The following is a 19,233-nucleotide window of genomic DNA, read 5'->3' as shown; positions in this document are numbered from 1 at the left end:
GGCATATTATTTTATTGATTGCTGGCAATGAAATTCTGAGGTACTACCAAATAAGTTAAAGATAAATGTCATACTACTTAAGATTAGTACTTAGTATCACTGATTATAAAATGTTGACAGGGCCAGAGGAGGTATACCCTCAGTCACTTAGGAAATTGGGCAAGGTCCATATAAAAGATACTAGCTATCATTCTGAAGGATTTCTAAAAGTGCCCTGGATAATACAGAATTTTAAAAATATATTTAAGTAAAAACAAACAGAAAAGTGGTCCGTCGCTTATCTGGTATACTTAGGTCCAGTTTAAAATTCAGTAAAAGTAAAATCTCACTTAACTGGGTACCGGAGGGGGATGGTAGGGGCGCCTGGGTGGCAGGGAAATGGGAATGGGGTGGTGGTCGAGCTGCGTTTTTCTTGTTCACTATCAGACAGAAAACTGTCCCAAACCTTGTGGTTAAAATGTTTCCTTAGCCATGATGATAATGATCAGAAAAGGAGAAATAAGGGAGTTGGAAAGAGAAGGAAGGTAAAGTAGATGGAACACAGATTGCTTTTTTAAAAATTTCCAATGCAACCTTGGGAGAGATGACGCAAGATCTTGGTCGACTGTCCCTGGAGCGCACAACTGAGCTTCTCTCCAAAGACTGAAGACCATATCACGTCTCTAATAGCTAACACTTCTGCCCCCAGGGCAGTGTACTGGCCTTGTGTGATTTGCCTCTGTTGTCAACTGAGGATATTCAAGAGAGGGACATTTTCCCTTTCAGAGACTATCTACTTGTGGGCTTGGGGGTGTTCCCCATACTCTTTTGACTTCCAGCCAGTCCCTAATGCACCATGTTTTGTTATGCTTTCTCTTACAGTTAGCATATTGTTTCCAACTTTTTCCCTTGGTGCTCATGTTTTATTCTCTTAACCTTATTATATGTGTTTTTGTTGTAAGTCACTGCAATTCTATTTGGAAAGAAGTAAGGTATAATCAATTCAATAAAATAACGTAGAGTATGCTCAAAGTCTGTTCACATACAACTAATTATTTTTGTTAGAATGGGAGGGAATCTTGAGGTATACACTATATAATGTTGACATCAATACTGGTCATAATCATGTTCCATTAGTCAGGCACCAGTTTAAGGGATGAACACTCTACCCAGCAACCCTCCTGATTTCTCTTGTCCCCGGTAGCAGTGCCCTCTTCTAAGCCTGATCCTTTCTTAGATTCCCCCAAATGATAGCATTCATTCGTACAGGACTATATATGAAGAAGAAGTAGCACATTTTCTCATCACTTGCTCTGCCTACAAAGTCCAGTCAAATGAGGTTTATAATTAAATCACAATATCATTAAGCGTTAGGGCTAGAAAAACAGAGTTAGAGAGATTACTCATCTAATTTCTTCATTGAACATTTGAGGCACAGGTTAAATGGCTTGCCCAGTATTAGCCAGCTAGTCAGTGGCAGAACCAGGACTAGGATCTAGGTCTCTTGATTTTAAGAACATTTTAAGTTCATTGAATTTATGCTAATAGGTATTTGTTGTATTTAGGTGGAGATCAGAATGGCAGAATGAGATTATGATCTCACAATCATTTCATTCAGAGATTTCATAAAACTGACCAAACTACTACTGGGGATACAGATTGTATTAGTTAGGGCTGGGCCAGTGTCCAGTGCTTCACATTGCTATCAGAAATCCGATGAAAGCAGTGCACTAGCTTTGCCAATGCCTACAAAACAGGGAAGTGACATGGTAAGCACTTTTGGGGGCAGTTAACTGTGATAAATTTGGAAAGGGTTCTTAATATTTAAGAAGTGGAAGGAGGCTCGTGGAGCAATTGTGAGGCTTCTTGTGGAGCTAATGAAAAAATTATTGTGTAATCAAACCACGTGACAAGAGAAATAGAGCTGAGATCATTTAACGGCAAGAGGAGAATGAGACCTGACTCCATAGGCATGAAGGATTATTATCCAAAGAAACACCAGTTATGTTCTCTCACTAGAGAGGAGAGAGAAAGAAAAAAATGAACTCTAGCTTTAGGATATAAGAATTACATTAGACACAAGGAAGGATGACCTAACTCAGCAACTGATTAAACTGCGATGAATTCCTAGAAGATGAGGCTCTTCATCAAGTTTAATTACCATTTCTTTAGAATGGTTTAAGTATGGTTCTGTTTAAAGGGAAGAAAATCGCTTATGGTCATTTCTGTTCACAGGATTATCTGAAACTTTGGAGTCATTGGCAGTCAGGATGAAAGCCTTTAAAAAATATTTGATTACTTTCAGTCAGAAAAACTCATCTCCACTTTAAAATATAAGAATTAAAATTACTTTTAGAAACAGCAGACTCTATAATTTCAAAGGCAGAAGCATATTATATAAAAGTCATATTATATTAAACATGGAAGAGGAGCTTAGTGCAAATTCTTTGTTTTATAGGACATCCAAGTCCAAGGAATTTATGTGTCTGGTTCACAGTCACAGATTTAGTTATAAATAGAGCCAGCGCTAGAACCTCAAACTCCCACAGGCCAGCCCAGTGGTTATTCCACTACACAAACTTGTCTCTAGTCATTCATATTGCATTTTAAATACAATGTCACATTAATAAAGATTTAAAAGGCGGGGAACAACACTGACAGAATCACACCACTTGGGGAAAACAACCAGTGTTTCTCAAAAACATTTCATGCACGAACATATCTTCATTGGTTAGAACTTCTCCCACATACTGCAGGATTGTAGCAGCCTGGTCCCTGCCCACTAAAATGGCTGTGGCACTTCCAAGTCATTGTGACAAAGATGCCATCACATTTCCAAATGACCTATAGAGGGGCAGAGACAACTCTGCAGAGAGCTGGGTCTGTAGGCCTTCTTGGTCAAAACCCAAGAGCCAATTTTAGAGACAGTTATCTGAATGATATCTTTTTTAAAAATCTAAGAACACTGAGTCTTCTCGGGGATAAGCACGTAAAGTAAAACTCTAAACTGACGGCAACTGTCACACGCTCATTCCTAATTTGGGGGGAATTTTATTTTATTAAGCTGTTTGCATTTCTTATATACTTTAAGAATGCCAGCAACGTGCAGAAGCCTGCAATATAGCTGAATCTATATAAGAGTAGTAGTCCTGAAGACAGAGTGAACGTATTAACTAAACAACTGCTTAGCTTGTCCAAAAACCATTGCTTACTCCAATTAAAAGAAAAAAGTACAAGTATGGATATATGTGTGTAATTATTTAAAAATACTTACAAGATCCAGTGCTGAACCACCACCCAGGTATTCCATTATTATCCATAATTTTGAACCCTGTAAAAGCCATGAAATAGTTTAATAATTATAAACCTGAGCCAAGTAACATACTAGCATAAATGTTAAATCTGACATACTAATGTACTGGTTCTAAAATACAGGTTTAAAATTAGTTGTTTGGAACTCAGAATATATTTTTCCATAGACTATTACAAATGAAAGTCAAGTTCTGAGTCTTGGCCCTCCCTGAAACCGATTTACCATATGATATAGCTAAATAAATAACACATTATTGTTCCTTATTGTTTAACTGTTAGCAACTTTTATAAAACCCAGAAAAAAACATCGCTTTAAATTATTTTGAATAATGATACTGAAAGGAAAAGATAGTTACACTAAAGAATGAGGAGAAAAAAAAAGAATGAGGAGGTAAATAGAGACTTGTAGAAATTTTGAATGGGGCTTCTGGGTACTTCCCATGTGATTTTAGAGTTTGAGGACACTGGGTATTGTGCCTTATTTTAGTTTTTGGCTTTTGTTTTAATGTACTTTACAACTTTTACCAACCAGGACTAACGGGGATTTTTCGTACACATATGGAACCTAGAAAGAACATTGACCCCCCTCTCCCCAGAGGTAAAAGGATAAGAGAAAGGGAGTGTGTAGCTTAAAAAGCATTATGATTAATTCATGTAGAATTAACTTCACTGTAAGTTGTACAAGAGGAAATGGAGCTCATAGGGGGAACATGTGTGTTTGAATTACAAAACAGGTGTACACACACACACACACACACACACACCATTCAGCTACATCAGATAAAATTTGGAATAAATCATTAAATCATTTTTCTTTCAGCTATACTTTGAAATACGGAAGACATCTCTCTCTCCATACCATTTCATGAGTGGTATTCTCTGAATTACTGTAGGACCACAGAATTGACTGAAAGCGGAATGGTTGGTTTTGCTAAACTGGCCAATAGCCAAGTTGTGAATGGATTGTGTTCCAAAAGTCCATTTTTAAGTAAGATGTTTGGAATTTGGAAAGCAAGCATTTTCCCATAAAAATAATGCCTAGGTTCCTGGAGCAGTGTCCTCCAAAAAGACAATTTAACACAAAGGTATCCATAGTATAGCAGAAAGGATACCAGAGACACTACCATTTATACCATAACAATGTTTCTAGGGGAAAATATATTCAGTGTCGTGCTTCGATTTGGGATGCCAGGAACACATCTCTCACCTTTACAGTCCCAGCTGTGGAATGAAGATTCTCAAGCTGTTGCCAGTAGTCCTCAAACTCCAAAATCCCTGGGAAGTACTCAGGAGTTCCATTCAAAATTTCCAAGTGTCTCCATGAGACTGGGGCTTTATTATGGCAGAGAATGGACTCCAATAACATGATGATGAGTGTTTAGGGGACACTGTAGTGGGGGGGAATGGGTTGTGGTGTAGGGTAAGGGTCCGGGGAGGGAAGGCTCAGTTAAATTAAGATGCTGACATTATGTAGAATGTATAAAAGAAAGGAACAATGTCCCCCGCCCATCTTGACATCAACTCTCTCCTGTCACAGCAGGCCAGCTTGAACTGAGAAGAGAGAGTGGTGTATACAGTAGGCAGGAGAGGAAATAAATCCCCATAACAGTGGGAGAGGAGAAGAGTTCCAGGAGTTTCCATGTATAGAAATTAGGACTCAGAACATAAGAACTGTGAACCTGATGAGTCTTCCTATTTTTTTCTACAGAAGAAAAAAGTGTTTCTCACAATGCCGTACAGCCTGAGAAGTTTATCTTTTGCCACGTTTTTTTTTCCTAAGTACTACATTCTACCTCATGAATTCAGAATGCTTCCCATTCACCTGACATTCAAAGAAAAATAAAAAGATCTTATAAAACATGTTTATCTGTTTTGCAGTTCTGCATGAATGAAAGCGCCTGTTTTCCAAGTTAAAAACATGTGTGTCTTTTTTTTGGTACCGATTCAAAACAGAAACCTACCAAAATGTATTCATAGAAAGCTTAAAAAGTCAGTAAACTTATGACTAAGCAAATTCCCGATCTGAAAAGAAGGCTTCCTCTTTGCAAGCAAGCTATTCAGTGGAACTAGGACTCTTCTGAAACAGGCAGGGAACCAGAGCTGCCTCATAGCTTTTCTGGCTGCTTCCTTCTGATTGTCACTTCTGCAGACAAACCTCGCTGGAGGATGGTCATAGGTCCAAACATTCAGAAGACTGCGAGGCAGGCAGGGGAATTGAAGCGAGGCCCGAGTGGGCACAGGCAGGAATGGCGAGCCAGTGGGGCTCCTCCCTACTCAAGGAAGCTTAACCCACACAGGCTCTTACTTGTTCCTTGTCCACAGCAGGTCTTAATGAAAACACCAATCACAAACCAAACCCAACCAAAAAACCTAGACCCTGTGTTTGTATTCTTTTGGGGGACTATAATTTCTATCTTTGATTTCTGGTAAAAGATGTCTGTGTTGGAGAATGCAAATATGTATGTTTGGTTTGTTCTTAAATAATTTAAAAGACTAAGTTGATATCTACATACTGGTTTACAAATCCAAAAGAGCCAAATGACTCTAAACCTCTAAACCATAACCATATATCTGGCACATTTCTCCAATTATAAAATGATCCAAATGTTTTAACAATGGGTTGGAGGAGTTAAGTTTAAAGTTTAAAGTCCTGCAGCAGGGACTTCCCCGGTGGTGCAGGGGTTAATAATCTGCCTGCCAATGCAGGGGACACGGGTTTGAGCCCTGGTCTGGGAAGATCCCACATGCCTAGGGGCAACTAAGCCCACGCGCCACAACTACTGAAGCCTATGCGCCTAGAGCCCGTGCTCCGTAACAAGAGAAGCCACCGCAATGAGAAGCCCGCGCACCGCAACGAAGAGTAGCCCCCGCTCGCCGCAACTAGAGAAAGCCCACACGCAGTAACAAAGACCCAACACAGCCAAAAATAAATAAATAAATAAAATAAAGCCCTGCATCAACATGGGTGGGCAGTAAGGGGTTAAGAAATGGCTCTCTGTTCCAAAATTCAGAACGCCTAAAGAGTAAGTACTTCAAGAAATAGTTACAGATGTAGAAAACAAAGTTATGGTTACCAGGGGGTAAGGGGGGAGGAGGGATAAACTGGGAGATTGGGATTGACACACACACACTACTATATATAAAATAGATTACTAATAAGGACCTACTGTATAGCACAGGGAACTCTACTCAATACTCTGTAATGGCCTATATGGGAAAAGAATCTTAAGAAGAGTGGATATATGTATATGTATAACTGATTCATTTTGCTGTACACCTGAAACTAACATAACATTATAAATCAACTATACTCCAATAAAAATTTTAAAAAAGAGTTAAGTACTTCAGAGTTATACTGTTTACTGGGGAGAAGTTGGAGCCTAGTTTTAACAAATCACTGGTGTCTGGAGTATCAACTCCATCACCCCATGGGGCCTTTGAATTTGCCACTAAAGCAGACACTTGGCTATAGGGGGGAGAAATGCTACTGTGGAACTTGGAATTCATTTTCTCATAGAAAAAACGTTTAAAAAAACATTTAAAATACCCATTATATATATTTATGAGATAATTATTGAACATAGATCAAGTACATGTTGAATTAAGTAGGTTGGTCTATGAAGCAGATAGCCAATCATAACACTGACCACATAAACCAGCATGTGTAAGTAAAATAAGCCAGTCACCAAAGGGCAAATGTTGTATGATTCCACTTATATGAAGAGTCTACGGTAGGGAAACTCATAGAGACAGAAAGTAGAATGGTGGTTACCAAGGACTACGGTGAGGAGAGAATGGGGAGTTATATAGTTTAACGGGTACAGGGTTTCAGTTGAGGAAGATGAAAAAGTTCTGGGGATGAATGCTAGTGATGGTTGCAAAATCACATGAGTGCATGAAATGCCACAGAACTGTACATTTAAAATGGTTAAAATGGTAACTTTCGTGATATATATTATACCACGATAAGAAAAGAAACAGAATGTGAAATCTTATATAACTGCAAGGAATAGTAGAGATCATCTTGCCAGATACTTTACCACCTTGGAATCGTTTTCTTCCAGTCTAGAATGCCTTGTCTATACCCCACCCTCACATCCCAAACCCTATCAAAATCATACTCAAGACCCACTTTAAATGCTATTCCCCACGTTTTGGGTTATTGCACTGGAGGTACCTACCCACAGATAAGTGGGAGATATGAGACAAGTTAGATATACCTATCTGGGGCTAAGGAGAGAGGCTGAAACCAGAGACATGAATTTAGAAATTGTCAGAATAAAGTAGATGAGACCGAGCAGGGCAAATATGCAGAATGAGAGGAGTGCACAGAGAAGGTGACGGAAAAATAAATATCTGCTGAATTGAATCTAATATGGGGCTTCTTAGAGGTGTATTATAGGAAGTTTAAAGCTATTCTTATTTTGAGAGAAAAAAACACTGTACAAGGAGGAAATACTTCCCTCTCCAATTTCCTTCAAGTTTTATAAGAAAACTATGATTTTTAAAAATTAAAGAATATTCCAGAAATATTCCAGAAACATTCGCCATACTTCGGAAATAAGCACACACAAAAGTCTCAGGAAAAATAATGAGAAGGAAACAAAACTGTACAGACTCTATTCTGGAATATTTTACTTCAATCATTCAATTCTTTTTTTAAAATAAATATCAGTCGTTGTGGTATGTGGAGGGGGGCATATTTCCTTAACATAAACAGAAATCTAAAAGCAATTTTCAGCAGCAAATAAAGGCATGATTCAAGTTCTATTCAATGCCTGAGTGAGCTTCATTTTAAGATTTACATCGAACTAGAAAAATATTTAAAGATTATAAAAGATTCTTCCAATGTTATGAGATCAGAAGGGAAGGGTTTGCTTATTTTAGCACTCGTCATAAAGACTAACTTTGTCTGTCGAGAAAATCTGCAGTGAAGTAAAATTAAAGGAAAATATTGTGGTCATACTGATGTGTCTGTCTGGTTTTTACTCTTGTTTTTAAAAACGAAGTTATACAGTGAGCTCAGTCAAAATGAATACCTAGTACATTTCTGCATGTCTCAAGGAAAGTGCTACAACTACATACAGTTGCAGAGAGCATATAATTTTCTCTCAAGTGCAATAAATTTTCCTCCAGCTAACAGTGAGGGTCTTGGTTATTATGTCCTGTGTTAGGACAACCTGAGAAGAACCTGTATCCTACTTTACTCAATTAACTTGACTCACAAAATCTCCATGTCATCTGAAACGGAAGGATGGGCCACAACAAGAACATAAGTCGATTGATGATGCAGTTCTCCGATGGTACTTAGAGGATGTAGCCTTGATTTCACTGACTGAACTAAACAGAACCCTGTTATATTTGATGTGACTTTAGTTTAAAAACATTTAAGCCTGTGAAGTCACACTATGGTTTAATATAAATGGAAAATAAACAAGTGGTCAATTTAAGAAAGTAATTTAAATAAATGGTATTAAAGAGTTATAAAATCATATAATACAAATGTAATCAACAGCAGCCATCTGTGAATTTCTACAATTTTATCATGAAGTAACATGTTCTTCAAGGTAGGCTTTCTCATCATGTATTTTAATTAATGACGGGTAAACGAGATAAAAATAATGCAGTTTAATTCTGTAAGAAGACATCTTGGATAACAGTTTTGTATCACTAACTGGCCTGAGAACATTCAACAATCAAGATTTGGAGAAAACAAACTATCAGTTGGATTTATTAAAAGATTAAGTATTTTTTGGGTGACCAGTACATGTACACTATGAGGAAAATTTTTTTAAATGTGAAATCTTAGGAATAAATAATAAAAACAGAGTTATAATTCATTTTCCATGTGAGTACTGAGTATGAATAAAGAAAGGTTGTAAGCAAACAATAAAACTCAATACCATGTCAGTACCCATTTTCAATATAATATACAATAGCGCATTTTAAATAGGGCTTCTTTAATATAAGTCAGTCACCAAAACTAGCTTATCTGATACAGGTGCCTAAAAATAGCAAGTGTTCAGATTTGCTCTAGAGTGGGTCTGGAATTACAAGGATTCAATCCAGAAAGAGTAAACCAGAATAAGCAAAACACACACACACATCACCACCAACAACAACAAATTCCCTGGGCTGCCTACAACCCCGCCTGCTATGGAAATTAGAAGGGAGACTTAAAACCACTGAGATTGAATGACCACCCCCATAGGATTCCTAAAAAGGAATCTGACCCACTAAATAAGCTTTTTAGGAAAGAATATAAAAGCAAAGTGAACCACAAAGAATCAAGTAATTAGGTATACAGTAAAATAGAGTAATGGCTAACACTTAAAAGTATATTGTATAGGAGCTACCAGCAGTATCACCTCCTCTTGGAAGCCTTTCCTTCATACCATCATGGAAAAAAAGGGTAGAGGTGACCATTTTCTTATTTATGCCTCATCTGTACCTTGTACACATTCAATCACAAAATCTACACTATTTTAGTGCAATATGAGACTGTGAGCTCTTTAATGGCAGGAGTTGTTCACTTTTACATCTCCATAACCTAGTACAGTGTGTGACACATAGTGACTGTTTGGCTATTTAATGATTCATTCTACTATGCATTAATGCCACAGTCACCTAATTCACGTACTATTAGAATAAATTAGGCTCTGTGGGGAACTCCCTGGCAGTTCAGTGGTTAGGACTCTGCGCTTCTCCTGCAGGAGGCCTGGGTTCAATCCCGCAAGTCGTGCAGCGCAGCCAAAAAAAAAAAAAAAAAAAAGGTTAGGCTCTGTAAAAAGCCAGGGAAATCGATGAATTTCTATATCAGTATTAACTAATATAGATAGTTTATCCTAGGGTATATTTGATCAGCAGAACATAAAAAGACAGCATCAATTTTTGTGCAGGTCAACAGCCTGATGGGTTATAAACACACCCTTTTGGCCTAGAGATAGATGGACAAACAAACAAACAAAACCTTCCCCCTTGTAAGCTCTGAAAATCAAAGATCTAACTAATACTGCCCTCCTTTAAAAAATATCAGTATGGGGATACATTTTTTAAATTTTAAGATAATTTAAACTCTAAGCTAGATTTTTCTAATTATGTATTGTTTTATATTTCAATAGACACAAATCCTGACTCTATAAATATGGAACCCAAGAACTCGGGTTTTAGTCACCAAAGAGTTTTCTGTGATGCAGTAATAACTCCATCTGCTGGAACTTCAGGTGTCTGCTAATTCCATAATCCTAGAAACTAAAAATCCAACTTTTTTTTGGTGGGGGGGAACAGATATTAATCTATTTAATTCCATTTCAACAAATATTTATCATGTACTTAAGATGTGCCATGCTCTGTGCTAAGGGATGTGAAAACCAAGACGGGTTGAACTAAACTCCCTGCTGTCAAGAAGCTTACAACCTAGAGGGAGAGAGAGATGTGTAAATAACCACCATAACTCAATGGAATAGTGACATGCTTACATATGCCATCCATTCTGAGGTTGAGACAGACTGGACCATTGAGAATAATGTGTTAAAAGCCCAGGCAGAAAGCTCTTTCCAGGCAAAGGATACGTCTCAAGGCTCAGCTGCCTTTCTGTTCCTCTATCAACCCAAAAGTTCAGGTGTGGAAAAATGTTGCAGCTGAGTACTGGGATGCATTCAGGATACAGCTGCTAAATCTAGAACCAGCCTATTTTGGCACTACAAATGGAGCTGAGTTCTGTCTGGAGGCCAAAGGCTGTCAAATCCTAATTTAAGACATTGCCTTTCGAAAAACAGAGTTAAAAAAAAAGAAATACTTATAATGAAAATACCTTATGACTTAAATAATCCAGCGTACACATTACCTTTAAATATGATCCATAGTATTTTGTTACATAGGAGCTGTCACACTGACTCAAAACAGTTATTTCTTGCTGAATGTCTTCAATTTCATCTTCGGCTTCCTCAAGGTCTATGATTTTAATAGCAACCACTTGCTGGGTACGGTTATCAATACCTTTGAACACTTCTCCAAAGGAGCCTTTTCCAATGCGTTCTAATTTTGTGAACAGTTCTTCTGGATCGGCTATATTATTCTAAGGGGGGGCGGGGAGAGAAAGAAAGGAAAGAGCACAAACATTTTGCATCAAGTTTTTAAATGAAGGAAAATAAATCACACAAGACAATACCACATTAAAAAAAAAAAAAGCATACAAACTCCCTTGACTCTCCACACGTGCTTTGTTAGAACAACTGTATCCCAAATGGCCAACTAGTCCATATTCTATTGGATCACCCACACTAAGTGGGCTTAGCTGATCCTGCTAAGGATCATAGTCTCCTATAGCAAATGTCTCTGGTGCACACCAAAGGGCCAGACTCTTTTTAGAATAAAGCAGCTGAATATACACAATTTGCACATTAATGCAATGGTAGTGATAATGAGAGAATACCTAATCTAAGCTCTAGGTAGGTGAGTTGTTAAAATTCTTACATTCCACCAGCAAAATGTTACCTTTTAAATCTCTCTCTCCAACTTGGACATCCTAATCACTGCACCTATACTTCTAAACCACCATATAAACAACACAGAGCACAAAAGAAGCAAGAATCTACGAGTCCTTTTTTTCTTCTTTACTTGGGATCCTATCTGTATGTAATGGTCTCATCAATGGCTGAAATAAGATTCTATGCTTTTATCATGATTGCAAGTACTCATAAGGAAATGGTAATATGTTGAACTTTCACAACACATCTCACAGTAGGAATCCAGAATACATCAATATTTTGCTACAACAAAATCTGAATCAAGCATAAGGTTTTAGGTTAACAGATGTATAGGCATGACTTAGATTTATAAATTCACTGCCCTTTCCTGATTCAGAAATATCCTTTATCTAACAGTGTACAATTCTGAATTCAAATTTTACTCCCACAAGATAACCTTTGACCTTACTTAAACTCATATTGCTGAATATATACTACTGATCAACTAGAAAAAAAGATTTCCAAACCTCACAGAAATGGCAAGTTATTAATTTACTATTTTTTATTTATTTTTTCATGGGAAGGTGTTTTATTTTAAATATAGCAGTGTATACATGTCAATCTAACTTATACTTAAGTGCTATATTAGTCCAGAGCTAAAACCTTACTTTGAGTTCCTTCAAAATATAGAAGGATGCTATATAGTTCTGATGAACTGTCTATATTTAATTTGCTAATTGGACCTAGATTATCTGTTCATTTATTACAGTTGAACCTGGTCATCAATTTCAGGGGACAAATTATTGAGATAGCATGTTCCCTTATATCTTCTTTTATTAGACAAATAGATCATTAAAGTTTATTATTTTTCTGTCAAGTTTGTTGCACCATCATCACCAAATAGACCCAGTAAACTGCCTGCTTTTGAGTAACTTAAAAACTTATGACTGATTTTAAAGAATTTCGCCAATTTTTCTTTTTTCAACCACCCTAAATGACAGTTCGCACATGACCTGCTAAATGTATAAGCTTCCCCATTCTCCTTGATTGGATTTTTTCCTATTTCTAAAAGACACCTTCCATGTATGCCATAGTCTCTTTGATATGGCAAGCTACTTGTTTTATCCCCACCCACCTCTAGTATTCACATGGGACAAATACATCTTCAGCTGCCCATATGAGCTTTTAAAAATAGTTTAGGCTTCGTAGGTTGCAAATGTTTCTTTAATGCTAACATTTTGTTATAATACCTTCTCCAAAACTTGCGTACCATCGTTATTGATTTACTTGGTGCTTAATTTCTTACCAAGACATTGTATAATAGCTAACCCACAAGTTACCTCTTCCTACTTTTGGTGATGGTTCTTGTCTTTCTAGTACCTTGCGGCAAAAATACTCACCAAATAGCTCAGTGATAGGTTCACCACCCTGTAACTTCCTAAATTCAATGAATTTGGAAAAATAAAAAGAGCAAATCTTTCAGTTTTTCTGACCTAACTACAAAATAATCTAAAAGTTATAAATATACCATTGATTAAAAAGTAGACAGTACTGAATATGTACTTTCCGATAACACATTCTGGACTAGGAGGTATATTAACTCTATGATGAGATTTTTTGTTGTTGTTGGAAGAAACAAAGATTAAATCCTAATCTTCTTAATTCGCGTTTTAAAAGGATTTGACTGAAACAATCAACCTTAGGGAGAACACAGCTGTTCTTGATTTCTATAATAAATGGGTTCCTGAAAGTATGTAAATCAAAGATTTAAAAATCAAGTCACATTTTGAATTTTAAACATGCTCTGAAGTGAATCCTAACTCATCAATAAATATAATTTAAGATTTTCAATCAAGGAATACCAAGTTGGAAAAAGAGAAAGATCTCTCATTTACACAACATTTGCACTTCCCAATCTTTTATTTTGGGACTAAAACTTCTCATGCAAAACCCCAATTTTCAGAGTGGAGGGAACCTTGAAAACAAGTTTTCATTCGTATAACCTCATCTCCCTGACTTCCTGAATCTGGGGTAGATAATACCTAAGTTCTAACTCCCCATTCACCACGTCGCCAGCTTCTTAAACCAAAGTAAGACATATTTCCTTTTGGTTTTTCACGCAAGGGCAAAAGTCAAGTAAATAAATGGTAAACACTCCAAGCAATGCAATTTAAAAATCACCTTTATAAAGATGCTGGCTTGCCCAATCATTCATATTCACTCTTCTTTAGAGCCTCTAAGAAAATCAAGTCAGCTCCCTCTCAACACAAATCAAATAGTCTCTTAAGAATATTAAAATTTCTAAATCTTTCTATCTCTATTGCAAAATTAGTTTACTTCTATATCTGTGTTTGCATTGCCTTCTTAAAGCCATAGCCCAGGAAGGAGCTCTAAGTTCTGCAGCAGCAAAAAGGATGAATGGCTAAATTAATGTCACATTGATTTACAACTAATGGTAGATGACTTATACATGTTGCACAAAAATGCATCTGTGAAAATGAAAACCTCAGAGATCCATCTCAGGACATTCTCATTATTCCTTGACCTTCATCACCTGTCCTTCCTTAGCTTGGATTTGGACTCTTCAGCTATAGGTAGATTGTTACAAATTTAAGTCTTAGACAGTACCATCGCCACTAAAACAGCAAAGATAACAACAACATTTTAGTATGGAAATACTCTGAGGAAGTCCAAAGGGGAAAAATGTAGGATGATCATCTTACTTGTCTCCTGTGGAAAGTCAGGGGCAGATGGGAGGGAGATCAAGATGGCAGAGTAGGAGGATGCTGAGCTCACCTCCTTCCACAAACACATCAAAATATATCTTACATATGAAGCAACTCCTGCTGAAAACAACCTGGAGCCTGACATAAAGGCTCTTCTACAACCAAGGCTATAAAGAAAGAGTTGCACAGAGTTGGTCAGGAAGGGAGGAAAAGCGATCTGGTTGGGACAAGTGCCCAAGGAGGGGACACACAAGAGGCAGGGGATATCACAGCCTCAAGGATCCTCTGTGGGTAGTGATGGGTTCAAGCCACATGTTGGGCCTGACTCTGGGAAGACGAGTCCCCTTAGCTGGTTTGAAAACCAGTGGGACTTACCAGAGGGCTGTAAGAAACTGACACTCCACTCATGAAGAGCATGCACACACTTGCTTACTCCCAGGGAACAAGGCGGAGGAAACAGACTGAAAACTACCTGGAGCTCTGGCTGGTTTCCCGCAACTGCTACAGCCTGCTCCCCAGCCTGCACCGGGTGCCCACTACAGCCTCTCTTGCTCTGGTGCAGCTCTCCACTGCCACAAAGGCTGCTGCTGCCAAGGAGAGTGTTCACACTTAGAGAGAACGGAGCTGCCTCGGACCCAACCCTGCCTCTGAACAAGGGGAAGGCAGCCATTACCAGCATGCACACGAGGAAGCAGCAGATTGAAAATTGCCTGGGGCTCGGACTAACTTGCTGGGACTGTCCCAGCACTTACCCTGGCCTGTCCCACAGGCCCCCTCTAGTACCTGTTGCTCCAGTGCTGCTCTCCACTGTGGCAGAGGTGCCATTGCCAGGGGGGTGGTGCACACACTTAGAGGGAAAGGAACCAGCTCGGACCTGACCTTCAGGGCTTCTGCTCCAGTACCTTGGGCACCAACTCTGCCCCCAGTGAGGCAGTGATGGCCGCTGAGCATAGAAGAAGCCCTGGCTCTGGCTCTAGCCCTTCCATCTCCAGCACCACCTTCTACCAAGCTGATAGCTGCCAGCACACCCTGGGGGAAGATGTGACTCTTGCTCACGTCAGATCTGGCTCTCCTACCATAGCCACTGGGCACATGTAGACTGTATAGGGATGCTCCCACAGAAGCATCAGATAGGTAACTCTATCACCTAACTTCATAGAGACAGAGAAAGTTAAACAAAATGAGAAGACAGAAGAATATGTTTCAAATGAAAGAACAAGAAAAAAAAACCTGAAAAAAATCCTAATGAAAGAGAGATAATTAATTTACCAGATAAAGAGTTCAAAGCTTTAGTAATAAGAATACTAGCTGAACTTGGGGAAAGAATAGATGAGCACAGTGAGAATTTTAGCAAGTAACTAGAAAGTATAAAAACAAACCAGTCAGAACTGAAGAATACAATAACTGAAATGAAAAATACACTAGAGGGAAGTAATAGAAGATTAGGTGATACAGAAGAATGCCTAAGTGATCTGGAAGATAAAAGAATGTAAATCATGCAATCAGAAGAGCAAAAATAAAAACGCATTTTTGAAAATGAGGATAGTTTAAGGGGCTTATGAGACAACATCAAACATACTAACATTTGCACTGTAGGGGTCCCAGAAGGAGAAGAGAGAGAGAGAAAGGGGTAGAAATGTACTTGATGAAATTATGGATGAAAAATTCCCGAAGCTGAAGAAGGAAATAGATTTCCAGGTACAAGAAACACAGAGAGTCCTAAACAAGATGAACCCCAGGAGAACCAGACCAAGAAATATCAGACTTAAAATGGTTAAAGTTAAAGATAAAGAGAGAATTCTAAAGTCAGCAAGAGAAAAATAAAGAGTCACATACAACGGAACCCCCAAAAGGCTATCAGCTGATTTTTCTGCAGAAATTTTGCAGGCCATAAGGGAGTAGCATGATATATTTAAAGTGCTGAAAGGGAAAAACCTACAACCTAGGATACACTACCAAGCAAGGCTATCATTCAGAATTGAAGGAGAGATAAAGAACTACTCAGACAACCAAAAACTAAAAGAGTTCATCAATAGTAAACTGACCTTAGATGAAGTGTTAAAGGGTTTTCTTTAAATGGAAAAGAAAAGGCTACAAGAAGTAAGAGTTTATAGGAAAGGAAAAATCCCACTAGTAAAGGAAAACATATAGTAAAGGATGTAGACCAATCACTTAAGTAAACTAGTATGGTTTGTGAACACCTAGAGGGGTGGGATGGGGAGGGTGGGAGGGAGGGAGATGCAAGAGGGAAGAGATATGGGAACATATGTATATGTATAACTGATTCACTTTGTTATAAAGCAGAAACTAACAACAACAAAAAAGAAATGAACTATCCTGTCATGAAAAGACATAGAGGAACCTTAAATGCACATTACTAAGTGAAAGAAGCCAATCTGAAAAAGCTACATACTATATAATTCCAACTATATGACATTCTGCAAAAAGACAAGCTGTGAAGACAGTAACATGATCAGTGTTTGCCAGAAGTTAGGTGGGAGGGAGGGATGAATAGCTGGAGCACAGAGGACTTTTAGGGCAGCTGAACTATTCCACATGATACTACAATGGTAGATACAAGTCATACATTTGTCAAAACCCATAGAATGTACAATACCAAAGGTGAACCCTGATGGAAACTGTGGACTTTAGGTACTAATGATATATCACTGTAGATTCATCAATTAACAAATGTACCCCTTTGGGGCAGGATGTTGATAACGGGGGGAGATACTGTGCACATGTGGGCATGGGGGTATAGAAGAACGCTCTGTACTTTCTGTTCAATTTTGCTGTGAACCTACAATTGCTCTAAAAAGAAGTTTATTAATTTAAAAAAAAGACAAAAATTGTAAAATCAAGTACAATGATACAAAGGTAAGAGACAAACACAAAGATGTAACATATGTCATCAAAAACACACAATGTGGGGGAGAGGAGTAAAAAATGTAGATCTTTAAAATGTGGTTGAACTTAAATGACTACCAGTTTATAACAAGTAGATATAGTTATAGGCCAACATATAGGAAACTGATGGTAAGCACAAATCAAAAGCCAACCATAGATTTAAAAAAAACGAAAAAGAAAGGAACACACACATACCTGTTGTAGATTTAAGAAAATCTACAAACCACAAGGGAAGAAAGGAACACACACAAGGGAAGAAAGGGAAGGAAGGAACACACACAAGGGAAGAAAGGGAAGAAAGGAACACACACATACCTGTTGTAGATTTAAGAAAATCTACAAACCACAAGGGAAGAAAAAGAAGAAGAAATGAACAAAGAAGTACAAAAACAACCAGAAAACAAGTAATAAAATGGCAATAAATAGATACCTATCAATACTTACCTTAAATGTCAATGGACTAAATGCTCCAATCAAGAGACATAGGGTACCTACTGTATAGCACAGGGAACTCTTCTCAATACTCTCTAAAGACCTATATGGGGAAAGAATCTAAAAAAGAGTGGATCTATGTTTATGTATAACTGATCCACTTTGCTGTACAGCAGAAACTAACACAACACTGTAAATCAACTATACTCCAATAAAAGTAAAACAAAACAAAACAAAAGACATAGGGTGGTTGATTGGATAAAATAACAAGACCCATATATATGCTGTACAAGACACTCACTTCAGAGCTAAAGACACATAGACTGAAAGTGAGAGGATAGACAAAGATATTTCATCCAAATGGAAATGACAAGAAAGTAGGGGTAGCAATACTCATATCAGACAAAAAGACTTTAAAACAAAGCCTACAACAAAAGACACAAAAAGGCATTATATAATGATAAATGGATCAATACAAGAGGAGGATATTAAATTCATTAACATGTATGTACCCAATACAGGAGAACGTAAATATGTAAGGCAAATATTAACAGACTTAAAGGGAGAAATTGACAATAATACAATGATAGTAGGGAACTTTTAATACCCATCTTACATCAATGGACAGACAACCAAGACAAAAAATCAACAAGGTAACAATGGTCTTAAATGACACAATAGACAAGTTGGACTTAATAGATATCGACTTACATGACATTCCATCCCAAAAGAGCAAAATACACATCCTTTTCAAGTGCACATGAAACGTTCTCCAGGATAGATCACATGCTAGGCCACAAAACAAGTTTCTCAACAAATTTAAGAGACTAGAAATTAGATTAAGCATTTTTTCCAACCACAATGGTATGAAACTAGGAATCAATTACAAAAGAAAAATGGGGAAAACACAAACAAGTGGAGACTAAACAATATGCTACTAAAAGACCAATGGGTCAAAGAAGAAATCAAAGTGGAAATCATAAAATACCTCAAGACAAATGAAAGTGGAAACACAACTTTCAAAAATCTATGGGAAGCAGGGGGGACATTCAAGATGGCAGAAGAGTAAGACGTGGAGATCACTTTCCTCCCCACAAATACAACAGAAATACAACTACGTGTGGAACAACTCCTACAAAACACCTACTGAACGCTGGCAGAAGACCTCAGACTTCCCAAAAGGCAAGAAACTCCCCACGTACCTGGGTAGGGCAAAAGAAAAAAGAAAAAACAGAGACAAAAGAATAGAGACAGGACCTGCACCTCTGGGAGGCAGCTGTGAAGGAGGAAAAGTTTCCACACACCAGGAAGCCCCTTACTGGCGGAGATGGGGGGTCGTGGGGTGGAAGTCTCAAAGACAAGGAGGAGAATGCAGGACAGGGGTGCAAAGGGCAAAGTGGAGAGATTCC

General features: G+C 37.9%; 1 protein-coding gene across 1 annotated transcript in view; it reads right to left on the bottom strand.

The window, feature by feature from the left end:
• The window catches only part of STK26 (serine/threonine kinase 26), a 64,977-nt gene that overhangs the window by 9,141 nt on the left and 36,603 nt on the right, over positions 1-19,233 (bottom strand). Inside the window, exons 3-4 of the mRNA XM_079910296.1 lie at positions 11,138-11,368; positions 3,254-3,310 (exon numbers count right to left, since the gene is read on the bottom strand). Of these exons, the coding sequence (XP_079766422.1) occupies positions 3,254-3,310; positions 11,138-11,368 (288 nt within the window). The remainder of the gene's footprint in view (positions 1-3,253; positions 3,311-11,137; positions 11,369-19,233) is intronic.

Source organism: Stenella coeruleoalba (assembly GCF_951394435.1).
Source record: "Stenella coeruleoalba genome assembly, chromosome: X".
In the NCBI taxonomy this organism is placed as follows: Eukaryota; Metazoa; Chordata; class Mammalia; order Artiodactyla; family Delphinidae; genus Stenella; species Stenella coeruleoalba.
The sequence above is the reverse complement of the archived record's forward strand: the minus strand, read 5'-3'. Positions and strand labels throughout refer to the sequence as shown.